The following is a 16,391-nucleotide window of genomic DNA, read 5'->3' on the forward strand; positions in this document are numbered from 1 at the left end:
CAAATTGCCAAGCATTGAAGTTATAATTTTTAAATGGACAGGGGGGACAGAAAGAATGTTAGGCTTGCCTTCCTCAGGTGCCAAAACATCCTGGGCTAAGCCTGGCCAACACCAGCCCCACCGAACAGGAAGTGAGAAAGTACCAGAAGGGAAGCTACCTGCCAAAGAGGGTGTAGTACCATCATCACTGGCGATGGCACTGTTGCACATTTATTATTCCACACTTATGTGGATCCTGCTATTCTATTGTTAGCGAATCAGCGATCAGCCCCTGGGGTTGACCCTACTGATTCCACTGGGTACTCAAGTCTCTTTTATTGAGAATGCTGTATGGCATGCTGCTCTCCAGAGTTCAAGGAGGGTACGGGCAAGTTTGGTTTACAAGAAAGGCATGAATAGACAGGTCTTCCAAGCAAATGATGAAGAATCTCATTATATAAACATCCAAAACCATAACATACCAATAAAACGCCATCATTTTAAGACAGAAAGAGATAAGCAGCAAGAATAAACCTCTAACAATCCTCCCTCCCCTTTCTGCATGCGACAACAGTGCTTTTCTATACCTGCTGCCTTTCCTCCACTTTTTATGACATCTTTCCAAAACCTACATTAATATGAACTTTGTGGAAAGTGCAGCAAAGCTTGGGTGGCTACAGTGTGGACAAGAAAGTCTGCATCTTCCTGCTCAAACCCAATTCAGAATCATGTTCTCTGATCTGGTTACTCATAGTGGCCATTCTCATCCCTCCCGGGGCACCAGAAGGCTATTCCAGTTTTTTAAAAAAACATGTCCATTGACACACTGTTGTAGTATTAACACAGTATAGCAATTTGCCCTTTTTACTGGAAAACAGCTGTTTGTTTCCCTAAAATGGTCAGACAGTGTTATTGGTGCTATACTGGCCCCCTTCCTGATAACAAACATGAATTTGAGTGAACTTAGGAGGACAGTGGAAGATAGAAGGGCCTGGCGTGATGTGGTCCATGGGGTCGCAAAGAGTCGGACTCGACTGTGCGACTGAACAACAAACTGGAAAAATCCCATCCTACATGGGGGTGGGAAGAACAGCTGCCACAGGCGTCTTGGGCAGGGAAGACAGAGGAAAGGTCCACTGACACAGTGCTGAATCAGCAGCTGCAGTGGCAGCAAGGAAAATACCCAACATCATTGCCATATGGAAGTCACCAGTATGAGTTTCTCAGCAAGTCAGGCACTGGGTCCCCATATCTCTGAAATTATGCACGTAACTCCCCATGGGGAAGATTTTGGCTTGGGCAAACAGCACAGGCTCTCAGCGGTTTCAAAATGACATTCCCCACAGCTGGTGACTATGGGAAAAGAAAGCCCAGGACACCTGAACTCAATGCAACAAACACATACTGTGCAGCTTGGCCCTCAGATATCATTCACTGAGAAACCAGGTCGTGTTGACTCGTGCCTGGAAGGAGTCCTTTGTTAGATCCCTCCCCTCTATGATCACATTTGTTTTTCTGTGTTTCACCTCCAACAGGGAGCCTGAAAAACAAGAGGGTGGAAATCGACAGGTGCTCCTTCATCAAGCCATGGGATCAGATATCTTCTGCACAGCAGCTAGGCCTGATATATTCTTATGCCAAACGATGTAACTGGACTCCGAATGTTAGGACTCATAGGGACCTGGCATAAATAGTAAAAGATTATGTGCTTTCAGGCACATGGCAATGGCAGAAATAAATGAGACGTTATCTTCTGCCCACTGAAGTGTTATGTGTAGCATGAAAGCTGACACCATTCTACGATGGCTAAAAAGAATATATTCTTACAAATGCTTATCGTTAAAGCCTATACTGAACAGGAGGAGGAGAAACGGGTATAAGGGTGAAGCAAAATGGGATCTGCCATTATATATTCTGTGTCAATGGGGTAGGGTCACAAGTACAGATGCCAGCTTCCCCAGGTGGGACCTTATCCCCAGGAATTGCAGCTAATGGGGAGGGTGGACTTTATGGTATTGTAGCCCACTGTGGTCCCTGGCCTCCTTGGGCTCCACCTCCAAATCTCCAGGAGTTTCCCAACCTGAATCTGGCAATCCTAGTCACAAGGGTGGGGGGGGGTCGGGCAGGGTAAACCAGTGCTATAGGGAGGTGTGATCAGTGAAAATGTCTTGAACAGCCTAGCAGTATGTTCTCAAAAGGCTATATTTTGAATGATAGGTAACATTCCCTCCACATATTAATTCTGTTATTGCGTTACAATCGAACATACCAGGAGCCCACCTAGGGGAGGCTACACTACCTGGTGCACGTATACAGGAAAATCCACACGGTGCACTATTCGCACAAAGTAGTGACCATGCATATCAGGAGCACTATGGATAGCTCACACTTCCAAGCCGGTTTCTAGCGTGCATGGCCATTACCAGGCCTTTTTTTGAGCAGGAACGCACAGGAACACAGTTCTGGCTGGCTTTGTGTCACAATGGTGACACAAACAATGTCAAGGTTCAAGCCTTGAAACAATGGTGATGTCAAGGGTATGTGGCCTAATATGCAAATGAGTTCCTGCTGGGCTTTTTCTACAAAAAAAGACCTGGCTATTATGACTGAAAAGGACCAAATGAGCCAAGTTTAGGCAAAGGGTCCTTTAAAATTCAGCAAACTGCTGGCTGGTGTTTCACTGTTCCTGGGTTGATGCACAGGACAGTGTGTCCAGCAATGTACAACTCTCATAAACTTTTTGTTGTTGTGGGTGGAAGCTACATAAAGACCCCGTCACTTTAACTCGTGTGAGAGAGAAAGTGGATAAATTATTTTAAAAAGAGAGGTGGGGGTCCAAAGAATGGGGAACAGTGAGCACCAGATAGGAAGCCCTGGGGCCGGACTTCTTATCCAGTTTCTTATCCATATATTAAAGGTAAAGGTGCAAGCACCAGTCATTTCCAACTCTGAGGTGACATTGTTTTCACATTTTCATGGCAGACTTTTTTTTTTTACGGGGTGGTTTGCCATTGCCTTCTGCAGTCATTTACACTTTATCCCCAGCAAGCTGGCTACTCATTTTACCAACCTTGGAAGGATAGAAGGCTGAGTCAGCCTTGAACCGGCTACCTGAACCCAGCTTCCGCCAGGATCAAACGCAGGTTGTGAGCAGAGCTTAGGCTGCAATATTGCAGCTTACCACTCTGCACCATGGGGCTCTTATCCATATATTAGGGCAGAGATAGGATTCTGGAAAATCGATTCAGTAAACAACTGGGGAAATCACCCTTGTCCTGTTTTCATATCCCCATTATCCTGTCATCCAAGGGTCCAATCAAGCTCTGAAGTTCCATGCCCTGCACTTCCATTCAGTGACTGTGGATAGACTGATAGGACTGATAGATAGGACTGCATCTCCAATATGGGATGGGTTCTAGACCAAACGTTTGGCTTGCCTACCCGGATCTAACATTCTCAGCTTCGCACATCCAGGAATCAAAAAGTACTCAAGTGTCTGGATACCTTCACAGGGCTCTCCGGCGGCAATGACATCTTCATGGACTCTAACAGGATGAGGGTTCTTTCTTATGTTCATTGCCCATTGCTGCTTATTTTTGCCTATTTTTAAGTAAGCACCTATTCTAAACCATCTACTTTATAACTGCTTGTTCTTCCTTATGCAAAAATTATGTGTGGATTATGATGTTTTGGCAGCGAAGGCCACTAATGTAGAATACAGGCGTTCTTGAAGATCTGAGCAGGGAGGAGCTCATATCTCTGTGTGTCTATTATCCCATCAGCAATGTTGTGTGTTCAAATGATCACACCAAAGCATAGAAGCTGTGCGCATTGTTTAACCAGATCCAGGACTACTGGGATTGCGATGAGCACTAAAATTCAGTTCTGGAGTACACAAAGAAGGAATTAACAGTACATTTCCAAACACACAGTGCTCCTCCCTCACACACTACTGAATAAGTACAGAGCATTCAGTGTCTCACATACGCAGAAATAGAGAGACTTTCAGAGGAAGTATTTTCTGGCATCAGAAGCTTCTGGGTAGGCTTACATGAATAGGGACACCAATTAGGAAGGACAGGTGAATTCCACTATTCCCTGTACGTATGGTCACACCTAATTATGCTTCAGGAACTCATACATCAATGATTTGTACATAAATTACATTATGTAATTACATTACATAATTACATTAGGCAGGCTTTTCTGGTTGACTGAAAATGGGCTGCCACCGGACATCCTACAGAAGCTGGCGGTCATAGTCAGAACCCAATACCGCCAGACTAGATTGAGATAGCGTACTAGTTTTTAACTTGATAAATGTTTTATGGTTTTATATGTTTTATGGAATTGATTGTTTTTATGATACTGTAAGCCGCCCTGAGTCCGCTTGCGGAGAGGGCGGGATATAAATGTAAAGTAATAAATAAATAAATAAATAAATAAATAAATAATAATAACCACAGTACACTGCTTTTTACAGTTTCATCTTGCATACTGCCAAGAACAGGTCTTTCAACTTAGCTGTTAAACATATCATCCCTTGATCTTAGCACTTCTCCACTGAGCAATTATCACCAACTATACATGCCTTCCAAGAAGTTCAAAAATGACTCCTCCCGGAAGGTGCAATACAGTCAACAGAAACACTTGTCAGCATGCCAGCAGAGTAATAGCACACTTTGCCGTGATCCTTCCTCTATCAGTGCCAGCCACATGCTAGTCAAGATTCATGTGAAAAGAAGGAAATGATGGTGTCACTTATTTACTATATTTATTGTCTGATTTTCTCATTAAGAGAGTATCAATTGATACAGTCAATATAAAGATGCATCTATTAAGCAATTTACTAGGACTAGGAGTACAGAAATCTGAATAAGCATACCATATTAGACATGATACAGAGTGCAGATGTAATGCAGAAAAACAGTGTCAGCAGAAATTTACTGTTTTGATTCCCCCCCCCTTTTTGCACTGAATACGACATTCACCGCAGAAAACACGTATTTCAAACTCCCCATCTGCAGCTCTTAACGTTAAAAAAGGAAAAAGTCTAGAACACAGAAGGAAAGAGATTCATACACAAGCACATTTCTTTGTTTACCAGACAGTGAGAGATGCCAAGGAGCAAAGCTCAAAGCAAAAAATACAGCTCTGTCCCCTTTTACACACAAGTGGGATGTGCTACAACCATGTGTTGGGGAACATTTGCTGCAAAGACAGGCACAGGTCTGACATTGCCAGAACTTCATAATACTAAAAGATTACATCAAATTACTGGAAAAGTATACCCCTAAGAAGCTTGGCTATTGGAGGCTTAAGGCACATGTAGTCTTTTCCATGTGACTGGCCTTCAGTGTTATGTACTAGAGTTCTGAGACAGTGCCCTAAATATTACCTTTTGAAGGAGAATTTTAGAGGGAGCTTCCAGCTGCTCTCAGGAATATCAGAATCTTAACCAACAAGACTTTTCTTTTCCTTATGAGACTGATAGCAGAAGGCACAGGCGAGGGAAACATTTTAGGAAATACTTCTGGATTCCCATCCCCTTTCAAAGATCTGCCATGGTCAGAGGCCACAATCAAGTATCATGTGCCAGGGGAATATGTTGGAGGGTTCCACAAACTGTGGAACATGAGTACAGGAATGGAGCAAAAGAACCAATGCTTCTCAAAATGTGTTAAGGAGTTTGATATTAATTGTACTCTTTGCCAAGAAGATTATTTCTCTTTTTTAGCATTTAGGTTCTGACCTTCTTCTTATCCTATAAAATGTGTTCTATAAGTTTTATACTCATAATTCATGTTGCATTTATAACCATTCCCCTTTTATATACTTCACTCGTGTATTATGACTGCTATTTTGCATCTCATTAAATTGAATTGCTGCAAACTTCATTCTCGGAATCAAATACTTCCACAGATTATTTCCTTCTTTCGACTTCAAATTCCACTGTAGTCTTAAAATGAAGTTGTGGTTACCAATTGGAGATCATTCCAATTATTTACTTTATGTGGATACTATTATAAAGTTAATCTGAACTGCTGTTGTATTTATTTATTTTAAAATGCATTTGCCATATCTCCAGAGACCCTCTCAAGGTGGCTCAAAGTGAAAGCAATACAATAAAATTACTGTAAAAACTGCATAAGGAATTAGGATGCTATTAAAATTAGGACCTTTTGTGTACAAAACTGATGTTGTGACTGAACTTTGGCCCCTCTCAGTGCTATGTGGATACTGTTGATTGAAAGAATTAAATTTTTAAGCATTTGAAACATAACCAATGATGCAACAGGAATTTATATCAACAATACTTTCAACAATATGGACTCAAGGAGCAGTAAGAAGGCAGAGAAGAAAAATGTGTTTTAAAAAACGAACTCTTCTCTAATTATTTTAATGTTTTAGGATAGTTACATAAAACTGTAATTTGTTCAAACAAAAATGAGGAAAAGGGTAGCAATACAGTAGAAGAAATAAGAATAGTAAGTATAGAAAGGAAATAGGTGCTCAAAGTGAGCACACTAAACATGTTTTTAAAAACTTATGTAAGGATGATTATTCTATGATTAAACCACAACACAATAATGTTACAGTCAAATTTACTGAAGGAAGTCACCTAATCCGAGTCCTTTCCAGTATTGTTAAGTCTCAGTTGTGAATTCCAATTTTAGAGGCATATCCCTGCATATAGAGCTGCCAAGGCCCTGGACTGGGCAGGAATTCTCCCACCCTGGAGGTTTCCAACCTGCCAGCCCACATTGGGCTGGTGGAGGGAACGTCCCCCGATGTCACTGGTGCAATGACATCACTTCCGGGTGATGTCATCGCACCGGTGACATCACACGTGGTTGTTCTAGGCATTTCCGGGAAAACTCTATGGTTTTCCCGGACACTCTGGCAATTTGGCTAGGCAGAACTCTATGGTACCCATTGCACCATAGAGTTCTTCCCCTCCAAATTGCTAGAGTGTCCAGGAAAACCATAGAGTTTTCCCGGAAACACCTAGAACGGCAGTGTGCGACATCGCGATGCGATGATAGCACTTCCGGGTGACATTATTGCGTCTCGCACGCACAAAAGTTCCCTACCAGAGGACACAGGGGACTTGGCAACCCTACCTACATAGGATTCCCTTAAAGATGGTTAAGGCGATGTGTCCCACAGATATCAGTTCAGTTATGCTGTGATAATATTTAGGAATGGAGAACTGTTTGTTCTGAATCAATCAAAAAGAAAGGCCTACTGAATAAAACAGACAAAACCAAAAAGTGTATAATCCACTCATTCATGATTTTTGGCATCTCATTTTGTTTGCTATCAACATTCCATAGGTGACTATATACCTCAAGTCAGTCGGATGCGGGCCAAATACAAGGTGATCTGAAAATGCACCATAATTGGTATAACAGGACAAAGTACCACTGAAGTCAAGAGCAAAACTGGAGGTGATTTAAGGTTTAGGAAAGGATAAGAGAAAAATACCAGATGTGTCCCTATGAAGTTATTTTAACTTTAAGAGATATTAAAAAAAAAACCAATAACCAAAGTTATCACTTTTGCTAAAAAGAACATCTCAGAAGCATGGATATATGCACATATTATTCTAATTAATAAAGATTAGAAAGGTCCTGCTACCACCTATGTCCACTGTGACAACTTCACTCTTCTGAGCAGCATCTTCTGTAGGTATCACTCTGCAAATGGGCAAGATCAACAATTGTCCTGACACATGCCTTCTCTGTAATGGCCCCACCCTGAGGAATGGCCTGCCTTAAGAGATCAGGAAAGCCCCTGTGCTCCTGACATTTTGCAAATGATGTAAAATAGAATTGTTCAGAGGGCATGTTTAAAAAGAAACAGCTACATCGTAACAGATTGGCCCAGGAGGGAAACGTAGTGTATTTGTACCATCTTCTCCTTGTTTAACCTGTGATATTTAATAGTTATGCTGTGTTTAGATAACAGCTCCTTCTCAAAATTCTGAAATTTCCAGTTCCATTACATTCCTTATGATTTTACATTGCATATCATCCAACTGATTGCATTGATTTGCATTGTGTAATCTGCCTTGAGTCATAGTGAGGAAGACCAACTATAAATATTAAATAAATGAATAGATCACTCAATAACCCTATTAAATCAAATATTTTAAAATAATTAGATCAATACAAACATGATCTTGAAAAAAAGACAGAACTCAATAGCTTAACTACACCATGAATTAACCGCTGGCCAAGGCATCACATCCAACAAAATGAAGTCATCAACAGGGTGTCAGATTGCAGAAAGCATATCTACCGTCACTGTTTATTTAAGTCTTAGAGTGCTCTTCAGGCTTGAAATGGAATCAGACTGGGGAGCTATGCAATTGGGAGGCTGAGTGAAGGCACTAGATCAGCCAGATCTGCTGCAAATAGCAGGAGTCTTGTCTTCTGGCCTGATAACGGAACAATGAAGTTTTACCTCAGGCTCCAAGCTTTGCCCATGTCCCCAGTTCCACCAGCGGTAAACATGGGCCCTGAACTAGGAAACCCCAATCTCAAATTCAGATTCAGGTACAATCATTCATCCTGCTAGCCTCACCCTGACACAATCCAGAACACGAAAAAAAGATGCCTGTGAGAATGCCAGCTGAGAATAACATGCACTAACTCACCAACATACAAACCTCCACTAGACCCACTTGGAGATGGTAATCGGTATCATAAACTCCTTCATTCATCAAACTGCCACAAAACAAAACCAGAGTGCAGAAGCCCAGCATGAACCACCAGGAGGAAAGGAATCCTGCTTGCCTCTAGCACCACTTACCATCTCCTTGTGATTGGGATAGTAGGTTTGGTCAATGAGTGGGAATTCTTCCGGTCCAAGTTTGCGATACAGACGAACCATCTGGGCAAACTGTTGAAAGGAAGTGCAGTGAGAAAGGAGGCACAGATGGACCTTCTGAACATATTTTCTCTGGATTCTTTTCTGACCACCCTCTCCCATTGCCTTCTTCCTCGTCTCCTCTGCCCACCCCTTTTCCTTCCTTAGGACTGCTCTAAAAGACGCTTAAGAATTGGACGCTTCATCTGGTATAGAACACTGTGGCTCAGCTACTCTCAAAGCCAGGCATTAAATTCCTAGGGGATATCATACAGCTTAAGAACATGGTCATAGGAATGCTGATGACACCCAAATGTGCTACTTTTCATCCCATCTACGTCAGGCTGTGAAAAGAGCTATTTAGAATCAGTAATGGGCTATATGGGATCCATCAAACTGAAATTCAAATCCAGATAAAATCAAGGTACTGTTAGGAATAGTTAGTCAGAACCAAGGAACTAGAATTTGGTCTTCTTGGGAGCAGATTGCCCTCTCCCAAAAGGATCAGATACACAATTTAGGGGCTTTATTAGATCCAGCCGTATGGAAGAACAACATCTTGTGTGGCACGAATCATTTTTAACCGTTTTCAGCTGGTGTACCAGATACGTCATCGCTGGAAAACATTATCCAGTCTCAGTTGCACAGATCATGATACCATCTAGGTTAGATATCTACAATGCACTTGTATATCTAGAGTTGTATAGGTAAGGTAAGGGCCCTGTGCAAGCACCAGTCGTTTCCGACTCTGGGGTGACGTTGCTTTCACAATGTTTTCACGGCAGATTTTTTACGGGGTGGTTTGCCATCGCCTTCCCCAGTCATCTACACTTTCCCCCCAGCAAGCTGGGTACTCATTTTACCGACCTCGGAAGGATGGAAGGCTGAGTCAACCTTGAGCCGGCTACCTGAACCCAGCTTCCTCCAGGATTGAACTCAGGACGTGTTTAGAGGGATTCCGTAGTTTAGAGGGATTCCGTAGGGCCTGTAAGACCCACCTTTTCAAGATGGCCTTCAACTAGCGAAAAAATTAGTGAAAAAACTTGTGACAAAACTAGATATGCTGCTAGAAATGCTTTTATTCTTGAAATGTTTTTACTTCTGAAATTTATTGAAACTTGTTTATAACGCCATACTGTTATGTGAATTTTAATACTTTGTAATTGTTTTAACCGTGTTTTATAATTATAACTGATGTAATGTGTGTTTTATGTTGTGAGCCGCCCTGAGCCTGCTCCGGTGGGGAGGGCGGGATAGAAATAAAAAATTATTATTATATTATTATAACTGCAATACTGCAGCTTTACCACCCTGCACCATGGCGCTCTTTTGCATACCCACAGGAAACTTCATCTGGTACAGAATACGACACTTGGGGCTGTTCAATGGGTTGAATAGGAGCATACATAGTACTCCTTGCTACTTAAACAACTTTACCAATTAACATCTTGTTTCCCGGTACAATTCAGTGCTTTGATGTATAAAGCCCTGAACAGTCTCCAACTGAAGTTATCAGAAAGACCACTTGTCTAAGGCCCTGCTTTGGAAATGACAGTGTTTGAAATTTAGCTGAATGGACACCAGACACAGGGCACCATCAAAAGAAAGCTCTTATTTGAAGAACTTCTTCTCCTTGCCTACCCATTAATGGATTTCTGGCACTAAACAGAAACAATTTTCTTTGATTGCTTTTCCCACTGAAAGGTCTGCGGATTGAATCCGCAGGTTTTCGGAAAGTCGGCAAAAATGAGCATCGAGATACTGTGCAGTGAAAACTGTAAAGCCACGGATCAAAACAAGAATACGGGGCAACATGTGCGAAATCCAACAAATGAACCAGAGAAAAAAGGGATGCCACTGTGGTTTAAACGCTAGTGCGACATCGGTCTATGTCTTGCTTTTTAGTGGTGTTAGCAATGAATAAATCTGACACTTTGCTGCTGCTAATACTACATGTAATCTCATAATCAAGGCTGATGTAGTCATCAGTCTGACATAGTCAAGTTTGATACTAAAACTTAGGAACTTCCTCTCCTTCCGTCCTACTCTATTGGTGTCTTCTACCACCTGGCAGAGACTTTTTGTTTCATACGGCACACCCAAGTAATGGTTATTGGCTCTCTTCCCTGGTTCTGGTGTTGTTTTATGTGTTTTTATTGAATTATTTTTTCATTTAGACATTGTTTGTAATTGTTAAAATGTTTTAATGTGGCATGTTGGCCACCTCGAGGACCTTGATCAGGTAGAAAGGAAGCATAAAAAAATGTTTTAAATAAATAAATATTTTGGCAGCTGGTGCAGAATGCTGCACCTCGGCTGTTTCCAGGTGCTACATGGAGCATGCATGTTACTCTCATTCTGCAGTAACTTCGCTGACTACCCATCAGGTACCAAGCTGAATTTAAAGGCAGGGGTCGTTTTGTAGAAAAATAGGTGGTGAGGCTCATCCAGGGATTGTTATGCAGTTGCACCTACTATTCAATGGACAAGGTAGGTAGGAGGAGAGGGAACCATCAGAAAGGTTCAGGAGCTGTGCTCCTGTGAGCTCCTGCTGAATCTGAGGCCTGTTTAAAGGTATTGGCTATCACAACCAAAGTCCTTTATGGCCTTGGACCTTCATATTTGTGAGACCGTCTCTCCCTTCAGGCTCTGCCATGACAGCTTCGCTCATTTGAATAGGGTCTTCTGCAAGTGCCAACTTGTAAATGGGCAAAAACAACAGCTGCCTGTACATCTGCACTCTCTGTCATGGCCCCCACCTTGTGGAAAGACCTGTCTGAAGAGGTCAGAAAGGCTCCCACTCTCTTAGCAATAGGGTAGCACTGTACAAAACGATACACTATCACATTTGGACAAATTATTTGAGGTTGTGGTCAATACCACTGCAAATAGTTTGCTGTAAATTGGATCCTACTGTATCATATAATGTGTCATTATGCTTTGCTTCTATTCTGGGGTTTTTTTTAGATTTCTGGTTGACCAAAATCTATTTCAATGGCCGTTTTCGCACTAGCGTTTGCTCCGGCGTAGCGCCCCATTTACCTCCGGATCTTCTCTTGGATTTCGCACATGTTGCTCCGGCGCTGCGCTTTGCTCCGGCGCTTCAGGGATTTTACGCCGGAGTATGTTTTTCAGCATGTTGCCGGAGTTTCCGAAAACCTCCGGATCCACTCCGGATCCACTCAGCGGAGTTTGCTGTGCGAAATCCATCCACGCCGGATCGACTGCTTTGTGGGCGTCACCCTCTCCCTTTCCGTCCTCCCACCCCATCCACCCGCTTGGCCAATCATCAGCCTTTCGCGGCGCTTCCCCAAAGTGCTGGCACAGCCATTTTTTTTTTTAAACTTCACAGTTTTGCGTAATAGCGATATTTCGAAATTAACAAATAGAAAAAAAAAAAACCCTCCTGGAATAGCCTCAATTGCCACTTCAATTGGTTTCGTTAGAATTTTTTTTATTATTATTGACTTTAGTTGCGTTATTTCGCTGTTGCGTTATCTCGATAATGCGAAAACGACCATTGTTGGGGGGGGGAATCTAGTGCCGGTGCGGGCCAAAGCGTTCATGTGTGTGTGTTTTAAAAAGGGAATGCCTCCCTCAGCTGTGCCACCAGGATTTCTGGACCTGCACAAAATCGCCATGTATAAAATGGGAAGTTGGAGTCCTGCATTCTTCTCCCTGGCTACATTCCGCTCGGTTAGAAAATAGACGCGACCTCGCTCTTCACACGCGCCATAGAAGGGGAAGGAGAGAATGGAGCGGGGGGGGGAGCTCTGGCAGCAGGAATCAGTCAGGTCCCCGTTGCAAGCGCCAGCCGGGGAGGGGAAAGAGAGCGGAGGAAATTTTGGGGGGGGGATCTAGTGCTTCAGAATTTGGGGGGGGGGGGAATCTAGTGCTAGGATTCTCCACTGTGAATGCTTCCGTTAATACATAAAGGGCTGTGGAGGATTCTACAGCTGCAGCCAATCCATAAGCAGCAGCAGCACACGTGATGCGGTTTGTCCAAGAAAAGAAGGGGAGGGAACAGCTCGATGTTACGTTAGTACGTTAGTACGTCATTACGCAACTAGACTTGCGCTTAAAAAAAAATGATTGACAGGGCATCGAACTCAAGCCGATGCCAGTGGGAAAACGATTTGAGCCGGGGCTTCAGGGAAGGCGACTCCGCAAAGAGTCACTAGTGGGAAAACGAGAAAAATGATCCGGACATAATTGCGCCGCGGAAAAAGGGGAGCAAACGCTAAGTGCGAAAACGGCCAATGTTTACTGAATATTTCATCCTGTTGACTGTATTGACTCACTCTGTGTAGTCCACCAGGTGGACTATAAATAACATAACTAGATTACTTTAAGCCATCTTGAAGATTAATGTTAGAAGGCAAGATATAGTTATTGTAAAGAAAAAATAGCAATTCAGTCCCATGTTGGTGCTGCTGTAGTAGCAACTCAGCAGTCAGGATCCAGTTCAAAATGATGGTTATTATTACCTTGAAAGCCCCGTGCTGCTTTTGCCCACTCTTCCTCCAAGAATGTCTTCAGCTATTTTAGACTCCCATCTCCTCCCAGTTAATTCTCTACTCCACACTTCATCCATTTTGGAAGCAAGATTCATTAGAACACAGAGTGGCGCGTTCTCAGTGGCAGCAGCTTCCAAAAGGAAACCTGCCAAGTGACTTCGCTGATGGCTTCTTACTGCTTATTTAGAATTCTTTAAAATTTAATTGGCTCATGCTGTTTTGCTTGACTATTTCAAATTATTTTTATTTACACATGCTATATTCTTTTGTGGCTTTTTAAAAGCTTGTTTGATTCTTAAATTGTGTATTCTGCCTGGAGTAATTCCTCATCGGGAAGGAGGCACTATAAACACTGTAAATAATTAATAAAGAAAACTGGCCTTATAAAATCCACAAATATTGCAGCTGTACAAAAAAAAAGTTAGCAAATAAACTTAAACCTGATGGTTTGCAATATTTTTTTTTGCCCCTCCCCATGCTGAACAGCCTCCTGTCCCCCCACTCAAAGCCTGAATCTCACATCAAATCTCTGTGTATGCCACTCACCACCCATGGCTTGTCACAAAAGTTGTACACTGAATGCAGGGAGTTGACACTGGGCACACCTGCATACTGAAGCCCAATCACGATGCCACGATGGTCTCCACCACGTGCCATGCTGAAGGCATGCTGGCGGATCAGCACAAAGTCAGGCTTCAGGCTCCTAGGAGAAGGGAAGAAAAATAATGAAGGAACATCCATTAAAAGTCATCTTCTTACAATTGTCCATGAAGCTGCCTGCCTGGCATTCCTGCCAGAATAGGATCAGAGAATAGTTTTGTGCCTTTTGTCAGCCTGTGTTTGTCTTAGGAGAGAGCCCTGTAGCACAGTGTTAAAGCTGCAGTCCTAAACTCTGCTCATGACCTGAATTCAATCCCAGAGAAAGCTGGGTTTTCAGGTAACCGGCTTGAGGTTGACTCGGCCTTCCATCCTTCTGAGGTTGGTAAAATGAGTACCCAGCTTGCTGGGGGGAAAGTGTAGACTGGGGAAGGCAATGGCAAACCACCCTGTAACAAGTCTGCCGTGAAAACGTGAAAGCAACATCACCCCAGAGTCAGAAATGACTTGTTCTTGTATAGGGGACCTTTCCTTTTCCTTTGTCTTAGGAACCATCTCACTCTGCATGTGTTCATGTCTTTTCTTCCCTCCACCACCCATTGAAGAATCCATGGAACCACAGTATGGGTGGATCAACCATAATGCCAAGCGATCCACAAAACAGGGGAAAGGCACAATTTTACAGCTTTCAGGGGCAAATGAGAACCTGCCTGTCTTGCAGAATTGCATTAGAAGATAAAACTGAGCTTGTTTCACCCCAGGCTCTCCTCAAGAATTTCTCTACTCCTCAACAGAAATTTAAGGCTCATGTTTACCCATCACTCTCCATGGCTTTAGCACAGCCTAACTCAGAAATGGTCAACAACTCCATTCTCAGGGACCTCTCTGTTCTCCAAGTAACTTCGCCCACAGCCAGAATTTTTGTTAGGGGGCAATTTTTTAAAATTTTTTTGTTAAGGGGGCAGTTTAGCACAGTGGAGAGCAGTCCATTATGCATCTGTACAAAAACCGCCAGACTTCTAAATTGTCAAATGCTCCCCAACTAAGTCAAGTATATCACACACAGTTACCACCTGAGAGGAGGGAGAGTTATTGGAATTTGGGTTGCAGTGTAAAAACCTTGATTCTGTGATATAGAGCAATTCCCAGCTAGTATACTGGCTCTGAGCACATAGTGGGGTATCCATGGGCACTACTGTACCCACCTACACCTTTTCTGGTGCCCACCAAGTGTTTTTAGAAAATAGGCAGGGCCAGGCAGAATTTTTGCCCAGTAATGTCCTGATTTTACCATTGAAAATTTGATTGACTGTCCATACTTTTTAAAGTTCGGCCTTGGCAATAGCTGCCACCACATCGCAAGGATCTGCACTGTGGCACTGACGTTAAGTTCTGGCAATCATTTTGTGGCTGGCACTGCCTCCTGCAGCAGCCATTTTGTGGCAGCTCTTTTGTTCCTTCGCCCATTTGCTATGTCAGAAATCCAAATATGCCCACAATTTCAAAAAAGTCGGGGGCCACTGTTTTAAGTCTTAACAGAGTAATACAGAAAAATATTAATATTTTTAGGCTGAATTTCTTAATTGCTTTCAATATTTTCCTTCACCACTTTCCAGGTTTGAGTTCCAAGCATGCCTCCATCCAGCCCCATAGCTAGGGCCATGAGGGAGGGGGCCATGGAGAGCCACAGAGGGAGGGGGACATTTAATAATTCAGGAGGCTGGTGACTGCTCCTGCCATCTGTCCGGTGCTATTTGGACACCGCCAATCAGCCGATTTGTGGGCCCTTTAAATGGCATGGAGGGACAGCAGCTGCTCCTGGATGCCCCTCCCACCCATTTAAATTGCACAGAAGAGAGGGGCAGGCTGGGGGTGAGTGCCCCCCAAACTGTCAGGGGGCCAGGCCCCATGGGCCCCTGGTTAGCTATGGGCCTGCCTCCATCCTCTAACAGGGAGTATGAAAAAAAAGCTCCAAGCCCCACGAAGGCAAAAGGGGTTTGTAGTTCACAGCTCCTGCACATCCCTTAACATTTCAAGCACCCCCACCTCCTTGGAAAATTGGTGCAAACTTGAGTACAGTGGCAGGGAAAGGGCCAGGGGATGAGGCTGTGCACAAGAAAGGGGTCCTGTGCTCACACTGTGCATGGCAGAAAGCTTGCCAGTGTTGTTTCCTCCCCGAGGTTCATCTCTCTTGAGCCATCGGCACCCTTATTCAGAGTCCCTGAAGGCAGCAAGGAGCTGAGCCACACACACGTGTTTGCGTGTTGCATTTGCTCAAAGGGAGAAGGGAGCTTTTCAAATATATAAATCGAACAAATAAATAAATAAATGCAGAGTGCAAAGCTTCAACTTGAGCTTGTTTTCCCTCCCCGCTGCTCTTCTGAGAGAGGCTCCTAACCTAAGCTGTGTGCTTTGCACTCTTTA

General features: G+C 43.3%; 1 protein-coding gene across 3 annotated transcripts in view; it reads right to left on the reverse strand.

The window, feature by feature from the left end:
* The window catches only part of SYN1 (synapsin I), a 294,037-nt gene that overhangs the window by 217,037 nt on the left and 60,609 nt on the right, over window positions 1–16,391 (reverse strand). For all 3 annotated transcript variants that reach the window (XM_060253011.1, XM_060253010.1, XM_060253012.1), the window contains exons 4-5: window positions 13,917–14,073; window positions 8,797–8,886 (exon numbers count right to left, since the gene is read on the reverse strand). In XM_060253011.1, the coding sequence (XP_060108994.1) occupies window positions 8,797–8,886; window positions 13,917–14,073 (247 nt within the window). The remainder of the gene's footprint in view (window positions 1–8,796; window positions 8,887–13,916; window positions 14,074–16,391) is intronic.

This window comes from Heteronotia binoei, chromosome 13 (genome assembly GCF_032191835.1).
Source record: "Heteronotia binoei isolate CCM8104 ecotype False Entrance Well chromosome 13, APGP_CSIRO_Hbin_v1, whole genome shotgun sequence".
NCBI lineage: Eukaryota > Metazoa > Chordata > Lepidosauria > Squamata > Gekkonidae > Heteronotia > Heteronotia binoei.